General features: G+C 37.7%; 1 protein-coding gene across 1 annotated transcript in view; it reads right to left on the bottom strand.

Moving 5' to 3' along the window:
* IL16 (interleukin 16) overlaps nucleotides 1-17058 on the bottom strand; it is a 168749-nt gene that overhangs the window by 52956 nt on the left and 98735 nt on the right. The window contains exons 6-8 of the mRNA XM_044662513.1: nucleotides 7496-7638; nucleotides 3336-3446; nucleotides 47-161 (exon numbers count right to left, since the gene is read on the bottom strand). Coding sequence (XP_044518448.1) covers nucleotides 47-161; nucleotides 3336-3446; nucleotides 7496-7638 — 369 coding nt within the window. The remainder of the gene's footprint in view (nucleotides 1-46; nucleotides 162-3335; nucleotides 3447-7495; nucleotides 7639-17058) is intronic.

The raw sequence follows: 17058 nt of genomic DNA, 5'->3' as shown, positions 1-17058 counted from the left end.
CCAAATATTTTTTTTACATAGATAATTATTGGGAAAAAAATCCTACCTTCTTGTAACCTTCCATCAGCGGCAGCTGCTCCCCCAGCAAAGATTGTCTTGACATAGATACCAATGGGGCCATAAATGCTGTCCTTTCCACCAACAATACTAAAACCCAAACCCTAAGGTAAGGAAAAGGAAAGATTGTGTTTATAATTTGTTGTTTGAGCAGAATACAGGTTCTCAAAAGTTGGAAGAGCTTTTGTGGTTATCCACTCCAACATCAGACCTGAATCTGAATCATCTTGGCAAAAATTTCCAACAAGTTATACACTTTTTGCTGGAATACTTCCAGTTAAACACAGTACCTCCCAAGGCAGTCGTTTGAAATTTTGGGGAAGCCCTAATTGTTGGGAAGTTATTACTTTCTTGTAGCCTAAATTTGCTTCTTTGCAAATTTCAACCATGATTCCTATGTCCACCCTCTGGGGCCAAGAAGAACAAGTCTGCTACCTCTTCCCTCAAAAACTTGATAGCAGTTAGTATGTTTCCTCACTCCAAGCTAGCTGGTGTTTGTATATATGTGAACCCATATAGTTAGCCTCATACTTGTGGGCCATTTGGCCTAACAAAGGAAAGATAAATACATTTTATTTTTTTCACTGGTGAGAAAACTGAAGTCCTGTTTTAAGTATTAGGATTAGGACTTAATCACAAGACTTTATATTACAAAGCTAGTAATCCTTCACTATACAAAAAATTACCCTCCAGCAATTTGAAATTATTTAAGACCTACATTCCAATTATTTAATTTCTAAATATAGGTAGAAATATATGTGTATATGTATGTGTATATGTCAGTTATATATATATATATATATATATATATGTCAATTAATCAGTCAATCAATAAACATTAAGTACTTACTGTTTACCAGGCATAGTGTTAAGTGAATAGAATACAAAGAAAGGCAAAAGAAAAGCTATTCTCTCAATATATAATATACATAGTACTTCTGCATATATAATGTATCAAAAGCAAAAATTATATGCTCTATCTCCTATCCAAAGTTTGGGTAAAGCTCATTTAGCTCACAGGAGAAATGTTGGTTTGCTGCCAGATTAAAGAGAAAAAAAAGACTTTGTTTTTGTTGCCACTGTTGTTTTTAAGATGTAATCAGCATAAAAACATAGTACTTTCTGAAAGTATGATGGGAAGCATGTATACAGTCATTATTATTATTATAGCCCAAATAATTAACATTTTTAATTAAGTAAATTACTATGATTATCCTGGAAGCAGTATGTTAAGAGAAAGTAGCAGTGAAGTTAGACTTTATGAGAACTGAATTTTAATCTTTGCTCTGGCCCCTTTGGACTTTGTTGCTTCAGTCAATCCACCTTATCTCTCTAGGTGTCAGTGTCCTCATTCGATTAAGCACCTATATGACCCTTCTCCATCCATTAGGCACATAGTTAACCAGTTCAATACCATATTAGCCTCTACTCCCAAACTGCTACCTCTAAAACATTTATTTCATCTTTCCTTTTAGTTCCTCACACAGTCACTTCCGTAGTTTAGATCCATGTTGGCAAATGTACGGTATGCATGCTGGAAGGGGGCTGCCCCCTTCCCTTCTCCACCACACCTAAGGACCTTATCATTATCCCACCCCTCTGCTCAGCAGCCCAATGGGAGCAATTCCTCTCTCCTTTGTCTGGGGTGGAGGTGGTGGTAGGGACTTGCATGCAGCATGAGAGTTGCAGTTTGGGAACTCAATCTCTAAAAGTTTCACCATCACTGGCTTAGATATTCATCACCTCTTCCCTGAACTATTATAGTAGCTTCTAATTTATCTTGAACACTCTTTCCATTCTGCTCTTAAAACCTAATTTCAGGAAGAGATCTGATCAGTTCATTCCCACTAATGTGTGAGTGCCTCTTAGAACTAAATGACAATTTTATAAGGACCTTGAAGAATAAGCAGGTTTTCTCTGTGTGTGTGTGTGTGTGTTTATGTGTAAAGTAATGACATTTTAAATCTTTTATTAAATGCCTAATATGTTCTCAAAGATGTTATGGAGGGACAGCATACACACACACACACACACACACACAGACACACACACAAGTAATTTGTGTATGTGTGTAATTTTGGAAGAGAAGACCTTAGTAGTTGGTAACATGAGATTCTATAAGGCAGAAGTTAAGAGAAAGTTCATTCCATGCTCAGTAGGCAGCCACTGCCAAGGCATGGATAGAGATAGGAGAGATAGGAAATGGAGTGGCCTTGTGGGAGGAACATAGAGAAAGCCAGCTTAGCTGCCTCCAGAAAGGGGAGGAAAGGGAAGCATACATAATGAGGCTAGAAAATAGTGGTGAAGGGCTTTAAAAGCTAACCAGAAGAATTTATATTTTATCCCAGAGGCAACAGGGGACAATTAGAGTCCATTCAGTAGATGAATAACATGGTCAGATCTGAACTTTAGAAAAATCCCTTAGGCAAATGGATTGAGGACGGATTGGAGAAGGAGACTAGAATCAGGGAGATCAATTAGAGGTTATTCCAATAGTCTGGGCAGGACGTGCTGAGAGTCTAAACTATGATAGTGGCTGTATAATGTTTTGGATAAGTGTTTTAGAGGTAGAACTAGAAAGATTTAGCAACTGATTGGCATCATGGGCTAATGAATAATTAAAATGGAGATTGCATAGACTAAATTTGAAGTTTATCCAATGAGTTGGGTGACTTCCTCCAGCTCTGTTCAGCAATAAGTGAGCGGCAATGGAGGACGTAGATGATAAGCAATCTAGGGCCAAGAGTAAGTGGAAATAGAACAAGAGAGCAATGGAATTGGCAGTAGAACATAGTATGAATTTGAACTGGTTAACTACAGACAAATGAATGGAGAAGGGTCAGCATTAGAGAACCAAAGGAGAAAATTGTTCAGAAAGGACATGATCTGGTGGGCCTACAAAACAAAACAAAACAAAACAAAACAAAACAAAACAAAACAAAACNTGGTGGGCCTACAAAACAAAACAAAACAAAACAAAACAAAACAAAACAAAACAAAACAAAACAAAACAAAAAATGTTTCCTTCCTTAAAATTTTGCATAGGACAAAACCTAGAAACCATTTCTAGTACAGAAGCACTGATATGAATTCATCCATTTTCCCTTACCAATCCCTGGTCACAGACTACTAAAGCCACACAAGGCTTCATTTTTTTTTTTTTAGTGGGGATAGAGGAAATGTAGAAGCATAGAATTTCAGAACTAGGAGATACTTTGGAGCTCATCTAATTCATAGAATTCTTTTTTCACTTCTACTAGAAAATATCCATTTCTTACCTTGGCCTGGCCTTTCATCAGCACAATGTTAGAGATGACAGAAGCCTGCAAGCCAGCTGGTGGCTGTGAGAGCTGGGCTGTGCTAAGTGACCGAGAAGGTTTGGAAATTGCCTGCAAACAGAAATGAAGGGTAAACAAAGAAGCAGTAGTTCATCAACTCAAATGAACAGTTCAGATGTCAGTTCAAACTAACGAAAGACTTTAGATATAGATGGTGATGGTGACGGTGATAGTGATGATTTTATTGTAGCATACATATAGTATTATACCTAACTGGTTTCAAAAAATTGAAGTTATTGATTAAAACAAGGCTTTAATATAGGAGCAGATGATCAGAGAGTACATCCTGGGTTCTGATAAGTGAATTTTTTGCCTTATACTGCCCAGAACCAAACCTACATGTAATTTCCCATACATTTCCAAAGTATGTCACCTGCACTCTGGCCATTATCACTCTCTTCTCACTGGAACCTTGGACATACCAGTTTCTGATAGGGAAAGCTTTTGCCTTGTCTTGCCTGGTACAATGTCTCCACATCATTTCCAGACATTTTCAAACCAGGATGCTGTGTAAATTCCTTCTTTCCTTCCATCAGCTTTCTGGCTCCCATTTAGGTGTTTTGTTCCACCATTAGAATATAAACTCTTTGAGGGCATGAATTGTCTTGCATTCTCATATTTATTTCCCCAGAATATAATCTGGTGCCAGGTACATAGTAAGTACATAATAAACATTTTAGCATTCATTTATTTAAAAATGTTAGGTCCTTCCAACACCATCCAGTTCAAACTGTTCATTTAAGGACGGTTCCATCTTTCTGCTCTCTCCTTTCTCCTCTCTCTCTCCATATACATATACATATATTGTGAATATATACACAATATATGCATATATGTATATGTATGTATATATATGTGTGTGTGAGTACATGCATACACAGATGTGTGTGCATGTTTGTATATATGTGGATATATACATATAGATTTTTAAATATAAATATCAATATATAAACATATAGCTAAAGGCTGTCCCAGGAGTCTTAGTGCACAAATCCTTTCCATATGGGTAGTATTCAAGTACTGGATTTTTTTGTTTGTTTGTACCTAAACCCAACTCTCCTATCTAGTACTTAGCACAGGACCTGGCACAAAGTAGGTGCTTTATAAATGCCTATTGATTGTTCATGAGCCTGGGAATCTATTCCTGAAGACCAGCCTAGCTAAACTTATAGTCTCATCAGCAGAAAGTTAACCTGAACCAGGTCCAGGCTTCATCCCTATTCAAGGCTCTCTCACCTTATCTCACATAATTCCTCTTCATGTGCTCTGTAGTCTAGTATGTTATACTTACTTTTCCAATCTGCATGCCTTTATACTCTGTATATACCAAGAATGCTCTCCCCCTGCCCAATATCTATGTATTTAGTCCCTCTTTTCCTTTAAGACTCAAGTAAAAGGCCATCATTTCCATGAAGACTTCTCAGATTCACTTCCCCAACTCCTGACAGTGCATCTGAAAGTGACCTTTCCTCCCTGAACCATTAGATTATAAACTCCATGAAAGAAACATTTGAGTTTTATCTATTTTTTCCCTCAGGTATGGTGCCTTGCACACAGCAGGCACATAAAAATTGATTCCTGAATTGAATAAATATTCAAAGTCTGATTTCTGTGCAAATGATAGCCTGAAAATTTTATAGGCTATTCTACTTTGCCATGGACCATATTCCATTATAGGGGATTAAAGTTTCTAAAATAAACTGCAGCATATATCAAGACAGCTTGAAAATAAAGCTATAAAGCAATTTACATATAGGCCCATTGCATATATGATTTCTATTTTTACTTCAACATGACCATCCCCTTTATATTCTGCACTCAAAATCTATCACATCTCTATAATGGATGTTTCATTTTCAGATCTCTGGAATCATGAATGGTTATTGTAGTAATCATAGTTCTTGTAGCTTTCAGAGTCTTTTGTTTTACAAGTTTGCTGTTACTGAATAAATTCTTCTCTTAGTTCTGTTCATTTCTGACTCGATTTATAAAATTGTTCATTTTTATGGTATTGATGTTATTGTATAAATTATTCTTTTGGTTCTACTTACTTCATCCTGTTTCAGTTAATATAAGTTTTTCCATGTCTTTTTTAAAAGCATTTGAAATCATTGATTCCCTTATTTCTTATAGGATAATAGTATCCCATCATAATCATATGCCACAACTGATCCATCATTGATGGGTATCCCCTGAGTTTCCCTTTAATTTTCCAGGTTTTTTTGCTATAATAGAAAAGGATGGTATAAATATTTTTGTACATAAAAGACTTCCTCTTCTTTCTTCTGTGTATAGGAAATTTACCTTCACCCCCTTTATGGGGTCCCACAGGTGACATCATCTCTTGTCAACTACCTGCATACCTGGCCTGAGCCTGAACTTGAGTCAAGTTTTTAGCAAGCTAATGCAGGGAAAGCATAAGAATAAAATATATGTGTTGTTGGATAAATAACTAAGAATACTAACATACTAAAATAGATTCTCAATATAAAAATTAATATTGCATTTAAAACATAGGTAGTTTAAACATAATTTGATAACAGCTAGGAATAATAAGATACTTGTATTGCATTACTTGATAGACATACATTAAAAGTAGAAACAAGTTAAAATTCTGTTAAAATCATAGATGTGTTAAATAATAACTTAGAAGAATTTAAGGATAAGACAATTGTTATGCTGTAAACTTAGACATTGTGTTCAATGGAAAACTTTTCTTATTACAAAATTATTTTACACCCTGTAAATATTGTTATATAAATTGCAACCCTCATCCTATTCTAAGATGGGTTTTGTAGAATAGATAGATAATTAGTATAGATATAAGACAAGATAAGGATTTATTATTTAGGAGGGAGGGTGAACATAAAATAGGAATAGGAAATACTGATGCATGAATTAAGTGGGACTTTTGAAAAAAGTCCCACCACACAAAACCAGGATACTGTAAGGATGAGTTTTTGTGCAGAGGAGAGGGAACCAAACGGAGAAGAAGGCAGTTGTGGATAATTGCTGACAGTTGAGACCAGCAGAGGATGCTGGGATTTTTCTCCAAGGAAGAAGGGAAAGGAGAGATCTTTGAGCAGAGAACTGGGAAGAGGGAGGAGGTGGACATCCCAACTCAGATCCAGTCCTGAGGGCTTCCTGAGGATCTTTCTTTTGGAAATTGAAACCCTGATTCCCTGATCAAAGCCATTCCATCGCAACTCACCCATCAAGATGTTAACCATCGAGTCAACTAAGTTTTTGGACTCCATTTTGGGAGTGATCTCTTAGTCTCCTTTATCCATTGCCCAACTTTGCTGAGAGATCCTTTTCAGTCAAAACTTACAATTATAGAAAAGGATAGAAACAGAAAAATAGAAATAGAAATAGGAGAAGGGGCAGGGGGAGAAGTTTAGGAGTAGAAACCACTAGGGTTCCCACCTAAGTGAAGGACCCCATAGGAATAGTGAAGAGTGCAACCCAAAATCCCTCTGCCCTTCACCCCTTTCCCCAATCCCTGATTTGCAAATAATAAAAAGCCATTCAACAGTCAGATAGTGTTCCAGAGTGCCTGAGAGACAACAAGGGAGAGGGGAACCACAGCTTGGTCTGGCTGCCTCCATCTTGAAGCAAGACTGCCTGCTGTGAAATTAACTGATCGGGGGGAGGTTTGTGTGAACCCAGTCCTTATTCAGGATCAGATTGGGGTACCATACTCCTCTTATAGGGAAGCCTTGCTCCTGACTCCTGTGGAGCATGAACATCCAGGTCATCCAGTTTTGGGGTGACACTCCCTTAAAGTCTCCCACTGTATATTCAGCCCCAGGGTAGTGCTGGAAGAGAGACTCACCACATAGACTTCCTCTATCTCCCTTCTATCAAACATCGGTTTCTGGCACCATTTTTCATTGTTACACCTTCAAAATTCAGCTCAAGAACCATCTTCTACATGAGGACTTTCCCAGTCCCTTGAGCTGCTAGTTCTTTCTCCCACCAGTTTGTCCTTTATCTGTCTTGTACATATTGTAATGATAATTTGCACAGCAATATGGAAAACAAGATGATATATATAGAGCTATTGCCCCTCCATTGAAATATAGACTGGTGAAACTTACTGAAGTTTTTCCAGCTGAGCAGTCCAGTTGCTGGGAGAGTGACTTTCTGTTGCTATAAAGAGAATAAGGTTGTCTATCTCTACAAGCAGCAGACTTTTTAGTCATTGGGAAATCAATTTCACCAATCCAGTATGGATTCACACCTAAACCAGGAAAGGGAAGAGGGGGGGATAAAGGTCAATAAAGGAGTTCTCTTGACATTTAATGCTAGGTACAAAACATATTCCATCTCAATTTACCCATTGCTTCCCCATTCTTGGTTATATACCTTGAGAAAATCCGTTCCTCTTGCATAACACTTAATATCTTACCTCTGTGTCTTTGTAGAGATTTCTCCATGTCTGGAATGCACTCCTTCCTCATTTCTGTCTCCTAGATTCCCTACCACCCTTTAAAATTAAGCTCCAATAGCACTCCCTACAGAAAGACTTTACTGAGCTCCCAGTCATAAATGTTCTTTACCTCTTGCCATCACTTTTCTTTACTTTGTATAGATTTTGCATTTACTAATCTGTGTACCACTCCCAGTAGAAATGTATGATTCATGAGGGAAGCAAGCATTTCAGGATCTTGACTTTTTCAGTTTATATATCTCCCCATCATCTATCACAATACCTTGAACATGTGTTTAATAAATATTAATTAAGTTGGATTAGGCAAATTTTCCCAGGAAATTATTAGGAAAATTTTGAGGGAATATATATATATATGAGAGAAGAAGGAGAGTTTGGAATGAAAATTGCCAGAATAATTATTAGATCTGTAGTTTTTTTAGGCAAATAAGCAAACACACATGTACGAGCATGCCAAATGACACCGACCTGGGTGTGTATTCTTATCTAACTGACTTCTTATCATTGTATTAAAAAATGAAAGGGAAGCATTCATGATTAGTCATAGAGGCAGCTAGGTGTCTCAATGTATAGACTACTGGACCTGGAGTCAAGAAGTCCTGCACTTACCTTTTGTCTTAGAATCTATACTAAGTATAGGTTTCAAGGTAGAAGATTGGTAAGGGCCAGGCAAAGAGAGTTAAGTAATTTGCCCAGGGTTACACAGGTAGGAAGTGTTTGAGATCAGATTTGAACCCAGGACTTCCCATCTTCTAGTCTGGCCCTCTCTCTCCATTGAGTCATCTAGCTGCTCCTTTCCCTGGCTTTCTTCAAGACTCAACTAGGTTACACCTTCTGTAAGTGGCCTGTGCCTGGCTCCCCAGCTCCATGGAGCTAGGTCAAAATAAGTACCTATACAGACGCAAAAAGGGACTTGTTGACTAAACTAGGGAAGCATGGAAAAATTCACCTCCCAATGAGGTAGAATAAGGAAACAATAAACCTGTAGAAGACAATTCTGTTCTGAATTGCCTAGATGTGAACACCAAAAAGAGAACCTGGAAGCATTATCATACCACAGGAATTGACACTTTCTCAGGAGTCACACTTTTCTCAAAAGAGTAAGGGGAGGAGCTAAATGAGGAAAGCCCTTTAAAAGATCCCAGCAATTTAGTCCTATAGTTTTTTGCTGTCAGAGCTCAGAAGATAAAGCTAGAAAAGCTTAGGAACATGGCTGCCAAAAACTTGCTTGAATGCCTCAAAGTAGATCTCACCTGTCCTCTCTGCTTAGGCGATTTCACTAACCCAGTGACTGCCAAATATGGCCATAGTTTCTGTAAACAATGTCTTCTCAGGTGTTTGGAGGATGCCAACACACCTGGAACCTGCCCAGAGTGCAGGACAATCATTCAATATGGAGATTTTTTGTGTAATAGGAGGCTGCAGAGACTGGCTATTTTTGGCAAATTTTTTAAACCTCATTTACTTGAGAGCCTCAAGGGTCTGACTATCTGTGACAAACACAAAGAAAAAGAGTACCTGTTCTGTAAAAATGACCACAGACCCTTATGTATATCTTGCCTTTTAAATACAGAACACAAAGAACATAAAGTGCTTTGCTTGGAGAAGGCTGCTGGCTGGTATGTGAAAGAACTCCAGAAGACATGGGAAATTTTAAGAGAAAGGAAGAAGACATGTCAAATTGATTTAGAAAATGAGAAAATCAGATAATTTTACTGTACGGAAGAGGGTTATGCTTTCAAAGAGTTAGTTATATCTGAATATAAGAAAATACACCAGTTCTGATTTGAAGAAAAAGAGCTACATCTACAAAGACTATACAGGAAACAAGACACAGGTTGGCAAAGTCTAAGGAGAGCAAAGCCAGACTGTCCCAACAGATCCACAAACTGGAAATGATATTAGAAGTAGAAAAGAATTTTGAGTCCAAGGAAATGCTCAAGAAGGAGCCCCAGACAACATGGAATACTTTAAGGAGAAAAAAGGATGAAGTTCAAATGGAATTGGAGTATGAGAGAAAAAGAGAAGTACATTTTAAGTTGGAAGGCTTGGTCATGAAACAACTGATTATATCTGAATATAAGAAAAAACACCAGCTCTTGTTAGAGAAAGAACAGATACATCTCCAGAGACTGAACCAGGAAACAATAGACAACATGGCAAAGTTTGAAGAGAGCAAGGCTGGATTGTCCCAACTAATCCATGATCTGCAAATGGCAATATTAGAAGTAGAGAACAATTTTGACAAGCCTTTCATTAAAATGCTCAAGGATGCAAGAGGTGTTTTGGGAAAGAAGGAATAGTTAATCTTTCAAGAACCAGTGGTTGCTTCCCCCAGATGGGCCAAATTCTCCATCCCTGGCATGACAGAAATGCTGATGACCTTCCAGAGGGATTTAACTCTGGATCTTGAGACTGCCAATTCTCATCTCATCATGTCCAATGATTTGAAGAGTGTAAGATATGTTAGTGTTCCACAGGCCTTGCCTACTGTCAGCTGTTGTGATTAAGATAAATATTCAGAACAATTTGACTTCCCCATTGCTGTCTTAGCTATCCAGAGTTTCATCTCAGGAAAACACTACTGGGAAGTAGAGGTAAAAGATGAGATTCATTGGCGAGTAGGCATCTGTAAAATATCTGACAACAAGAAGAGGCAAGTCTTGTTATGGCTTGAGCATACCTCGATAGGCTTTCAATTTAGAAATGACTTTGACTTCTGGAATTCATATGATGATATTCATGTTAGCTCACCTATACACAAATTGGGCACTTTCTTGGATTATGAAAGGGGACAGATATCATTTTACAATGCTATAGACAGAACTCTAATCTACAATCCACCCAAAATTGCTTTTTGTGGATCTCTTTATCCTTGCTTCTCTCTGTACTCTTCAAATGAAGAAATCACCCATGGATTTCTCAATATATGCCCCAGGAGTAACCAGTATAAGGATGCTGATGATAATTACAATTTGAGACTTTCCATGTCAAGCAACTCATAAAAGTTCCTAAAATGACTTTTCATTTATTAGAATAAGATTATTTAATTTCCAATTAATTTTTAGCCTTTCTTCCTGCTGGCTTTTGTTGAATGTAATTTTTAATCGTATTATAGTCTAAAAAGGATGAATTTAATATTTCTGTTGTTCTGCATTTAGTTGTGAGGTTTTTATGCCCTATTATATGACCCATTCTTGTGAATGTACTTATACTACTGAGAAAAAGGTGTATTTCTTTCTATTCTATTCAGTTTTCTCCAGAGGTCTATTTTAAACTTTTCTAAAATTCCATTTAACTCCTTAGTTTTGTAAAAGGGAATTCTTTGTCTATTTTGAGTTAACACTATGGTTAACACTAACTTAAGTATACCCTACTTAGTACTAGGTGAGATTTAGAAAATTCAGACCCTTAGTTATGAAGCCTTTTGATGAGAACTTAACCTTCAGAAGGTGAGAAGGTTGATCCCACAGACACTGCCCCCTGGGCTGTTCTAGACAATTTGGAAACTGTGATTGGCCTCTGTGAAAAGGGGAAGGGACAAGAAATCACCATAAAAGCAAGCTCTGAACTCCCTCAGAGAAGATTGTGTTTGAGAAGATAGTCTGAAGAGAGTGTTTTCAGGAGATAGTCTTTGAAGGAGTTTCACTGGAGACTGCAGCTTGGATTGTGGGCTTGGAGCTTGGCTTCAATTTAGACTCTGACTCCTGGACTACTTCATTGGGTGAGTGAAAGAATGACTCCTTACCTAGTTTCCTAAGAGACTAGCTTCCATCTTGGAGGAGGCCTCATGGTTACTCACCACCAGCCTTCCTGGTTGAGAGCTAACTAATCTCTGCCTGGTTTAAGCAGACCTGGAGTAAACATTTAGGTTGATAGGATAGATAACCTCTAATCTCTTCACATTTCTCTATTGTTTCCTCTCTATTTTATAAATATATGTAAATAAATTTCTGACTTGAGATATAATATTGGTGACCATATAATTTCAGAAAATTACTGTCCAACCATTAAATTTAATCCTTACAGTTTCTTTCTTGTTTATTTTTTTGGTTGAGTTTATCTAGTTCTGAAAGAGGAAGATTGAGATCCCCAACTAGAATAGTATTATTATCTTATTTCCTCCTACGACTCATGTACACTTCTTTAGAAATCTGGATAAAAGAAATGTGGATGCTACGTCAAGTGGTGCATATACATTTAGTATTATTATTGTTGTTTTGTGAAAGGGAATTCTTTATTCTCTTTGTCTATTTTTAGTTAACATTTTGTTAGCTATCAAGTAAGAGAATTTGCAAGTCACTTGCTAAAATGAGTGATAACTCCAGAACTCAAAGCACCCCTACTTAATACTAAGAGTGTTTGCAAGTCATTTCCTAAAGTGGGTGATAACTCAGAAACTTGTGAATCCTATGATAACAGCTGATACCTTCAGAAGCCTATGATAAAAGGTTGACACCTTCAGAGGCCTATGATAGGAGTTAACTCCTTCAGAGGTGAGAAGTGGATCCCACGGACACTGCCCCCCTGGGCAGTGCTAGGCAATTTGGAAGCTGTGAGTGGCCCCTGTGAAGTGGAGGAAGGGATAAGAAGTCACTATAAAACCCCTGAATCTCTTTGTCTAGAGAGAGTCTTCTGCAAGTCAGCTTTGGTAGTCATCTTCAACTGATGACTTCCCTCTTGGAGGTAACTTGGGACTAGGACTGCCTCTTGGGTGAGTGAGTAGCTGCCCTTCCTTTCCTGGTGTCTGGAGAGAGATTAGTTTCAGAGAGACCTTCCCTTCTTGGAGGAGGCTATGTGGGTCCTCCAGTCAAAGGTTAACAAGCCCTCCTGGGCTGAGCCAAGCACTGGAGCAATATTTTGTGTGATAGGGTAGACATCTTCTCTACCTTCTTTTTGTATTTCTCTTCTTTCACTCTTTCCACCCTTTTTGTAAATAAAAGCTATTAAAAGTCATTTTGACTTGAGTTATGATATTTTAAGTTGGCAACCACTATATTATTTTACTATTCTCACGTATTTAGTCAAACCCTTAATTTAATTCCTTACAGTTTCATTGTCTATATTACTTTTTATCAAGATATAATGATTTTTCATTCATTAGAGCTCATGTCAAATAGGTCAATAAAGTTATCTATAACTATTAAAAATGCTACCATTATCTCCATTTTATGGTTGACATATCTGAGGCTGACGAAGGCTAAGTGATTTGACCAAGGTCACATAGCTAATAAGTTTCTGAGGCTAAATTTGAACTCAAGTCTTCCTGACTCCAGGCCTGGTATTCTATCTAGTGCAAGTATGAGTCTCTTTTTGCCAAGAAAACTTCAAAGGCCAGGGGGCCATGAAGTCAAAGATGTTTGAATAACTGAATAACAAATACCAAAACATCACTCTACACTAGTTATGTTTCTATTTCCTTTTTGAGATACCTTCGACATGAGCCAAACCTAATCTTTAAACCATTTTTCCCATAGCTCTAGGGTAGGAACATAAAGAGGCAGTAAGTAGAGAAAAGAGCTTGATCTTTCTCTTTCTAAGCCAGGCTCCTCTAGACATGCACCCCAGCCTCATGAACTCGGAGCTGGCATCCCATTAGTAAAAGAGGACAAGAACTGCTCCTTGGCCCAGGTGAACCTTTTGTTGTATAAATACCCACATTTATAAACAAATATATAATATGCCTCCTGTCTACAAGTCTGCTGCTTAGATGTTCTGCTTGACTAAAGAAAATAATAGGTTTTGCAGTGAATTGGGGTTAGGTTTGTAAAGCCACCATTGCAGTGACTTACTGACTTATTGGAGATGCATTAAGTTGAATGGCCATGTAGAAGGAAGAGATAGTGGGTGAGGGAAGTGTTATTGGACTACAAGACCTCAAAGGCACCTTCCAATTTTATTAGAATTTATTACATTTATTAGAAAAATAAGTAATGATAGTTTGCATAGAATAAGTGAAGCTGAACAAATACGGTACTAGGTATGAATGATTTCTTTTGTAAAATATTTTCCATGGCTAGAACATAACTTCATTTGGGGATAAATACATATTTGTGAGACTGAAATACAACCTTGTCTTTAAAAAAAGATTTATGCTCAAAGGTCTATGAGAGAAAATATCCATGGCCTGGCTATTTTTAAAAAGAACAAAGTATATCAGGTGTAGAACAGAGACCAGTTCATTATCCACCTTTCTGGGGGTCAAGGTGATAGAGAGCATCAGTTTAGTCACTAAAGCCACAATGTCCAAATCTAACAATGGCATTCAGTTCCCCTCACCAATGAGGTCAGGGTTATGTTGCTTTTCACCATCCCATACATTGCCTAAGCAATAGAAAAAAAAGAAATTCAAGACAAGACAACCTCATTTTCTTAGCTAGAAGGACTGGGGGATGGTGGTTCTTAATCTATCTGGGTGTCATAAATACTGAAGCCAGAATAGGAGCAACCTTGCCTAAGATGAGCAGGCCACCAGCAAGGCTGTGACAGAGTCTGGATACACTTACAAAGTCTGCAAGCTTCCAGAAGTCAGTTCATTCCAGGTGTATGGTTGTTTCTGGCTTTCCATCACTTTTTAAATAGTGTCATAGCCAGATCCCTGTACCCAATTGGGAATGGCAAAAGAAAGAAGCCAGAAAAGTCAGAGAAATAACAAACGGTGCTTCTGGATATGGCCAGCCCTCCACCCAAACTCTAAATTCCCCTAGGCTCGTTTAAAGTTATGATGTTGGCCTAACTGGAAGAAAAACAGACTCTAACTTAGCCCAGTTCTAGGAACAAGCCCCACCCCCCCACACACACCTTCTAGAATTCTGAATTTCCTTCAAGACTCAAACCAAGCACTATTTTCTATAGGAATCCTTTCTTCATCCTTTCTCCAGCTTCTTTTTAAAAATGCATTTATTTGTTTGTTTTTTATACTAAAACATCTAGCTAACTTCTTCCTTCCCTCTCCTCCCCCCATCAGAGAAGGCATCATTTGACAAAAAGATATATGTATATATAAAACTATGTCTTGTGTATTTCTATTTATCAGTTCTTTCTCTGGAGGTGAACAAGTCATTCTTTTTTTTTTTTTTAAACCCTTGTACTTCGGTGTATTGTCTCATAGGTGGAAGATTGGTAAGGGTGGGCAATGGGGGTCAAGTGACTTGCCCAGGGTCACACAGCTGGGAAGTGGCTGAGGCCGGGTTTGAACCTAGGACCTCCTGTCTCTAGGCCTGACTCTCACTCCACTGAGCTACCCAGCTGCCCCACAAGTCATTCTCCAAACAATATTTTTGTTGCTATATGTTCTCTTGGATCTGCTCATTTTACTCTTCATGATTCACATAGCTCTTTCCATTTGAGGTTTTCTTGGCAAAAATACTGGAGTAGTTTGCCACTTCCTTTTCCAACTCATTTTACAGATGAAGAAACTGAGGCCAACAGGATTAAATTACTTGCCCAGGGGCACACACTTAGTAAGAGTCTGAGACTGGATTTGAACTTAAGTATTCCTGAATGCAACCCCAGCACTCTATTCACTGTATCCCCCACTTGCCTTCTAATACTCTCCTTTCCTCCCAAATCATTTTATATGCATTTTATACATCCCTATGGATATATATGTTTTTCTCTCTCCAATTGAATCTCTATGCATATTCCTAGATTCTAGAGGTGAGGTAGGACCCTAGAAATCTAATCCAGTCCTTTATTTTTTCAGATGAAGAAACTGAAGCCAAGAGAGAGGAATTTAACAGAGTCAAAACTAGAAATCAGGATTTCTCCTTATATTCTAATTTCAGTGTTCCTTCTAGCATGGCACACTGTAACAGTTTAAGTTGGTACCCTGTGCTCAACTCTATTGAAATTGTTCATCACAGACAACTCTGTTGATATGTCAAAGGTTATATAGTTACAATAAACCACACACAGCTCATCAGTCATCAAGTACGAGTCCTGAAATAAGAGAGGGAGTCTTTGAGATAGAGGTAAGCTCAGAAGGAATACATTCCAGTCTTGGAGGACGGGCATAGAAGAGGGATGAAGTTCAGAATTGCTTTTTGCTTAGATGATTGAAGGGGGCAGATAGAAAAATATTAGAAGTGTTGAAAAATCTTTAATTTCTACATAAAATACATAAGTTCAGTTTATCTTTGATACCTTCATGACCTTTACATTTTTTATTTGTAGACTAAAATACAAGGCTAAATAAGAATGCCTGGAAACACAGTCAAAAATAGTTGAGTCAGACATCTTTAAAACATTTACCAAGGGGGCAGCTGGGTGACTCAGTGGGTTAAGAGCCATGTCTAGAGAGAGGAGGTCTAAATCTGGCCTCAGACACTTCCCAGCTGTGTGACCCTGGGCAAGTCACTTAACCCCCATTGCCTAGCCCTTACCACTCTTCTGCCTTAGAACCAATACACAATATTGATTCTAAGATGGAAAATAAAAGTTTAAAAAAAATCTACCAAGTCAAGAAAAAACTACATGTTTTTGTTGAAGAAAATCTCCTTAAAAAAAAACCACAGTATACAGTTATAAAGCCTTTTATACATTAATGTGCACATGGTATGAGATATATATATATATATGTATATATATATATCTTTATATAGCTTTATAGCTTTAAAAGATATTAATGTCAAAATTTTTTTCTAAGAATATTGATGAACATCTATTGATGAATGTCTATGAACATCTACTTGTGTAATGGAAAGAGGTGCTAGGTTTTCCTTCCAGCTTCATCACTTACTAGTCATATAACCTGAGACAAATCGCTTCTCCAAACTTCCCTTTCCTTCTGTGCAAAAGGAAGATGATAACAATGTCTACCCTGCTTACCTCTACAGACATATCTTAAGGACCACCTGAGATGACATGTATGAAAATCCCTTTGTACACGGTGAAAAGGCTTATACAAACATCAGGCGTTGTTATAGGATCTGTGGTCCTTCCTCAAAGGATTGTCAATGGGAAGGTTTCCTTGAACATTCAATTGGTCTCAGCCCTTCCTAGCTAGAAATCTATCTTCATTTATCCCTGTCAGCTTCAGTAAAAGAAAAGAAAACAGATTTCAGGAGACAGGAGATGAATCAATTAATTCAGATTACCGGAAACAACAGACAAACCATTTAGAATGATGGAATAGTTGTGGGATGACACGATTCATGTGAAGGACCACAGTTGAAAATATCCTGAAGCACCTTCTATCAGGAAATGAGA

Source organism: Gracilinanus agilis, chromosome 2, assembly GCF_016433145.1.
Source record: "Gracilinanus agilis isolate LMUSP501 chromosome 2, AgileGrace, whole genome shotgun sequence".
Lineage (NCBI taxonomy): Eukaryota > Metazoa > Chordata > Mammalia > Didelphimorphia > Didelphidae > Gracilinanus > Gracilinanus agilis.
Note: the sequence above shows the minus strand (reverse complement) of the source record. Positions and strands in the feature narration are given on the sequence as shown.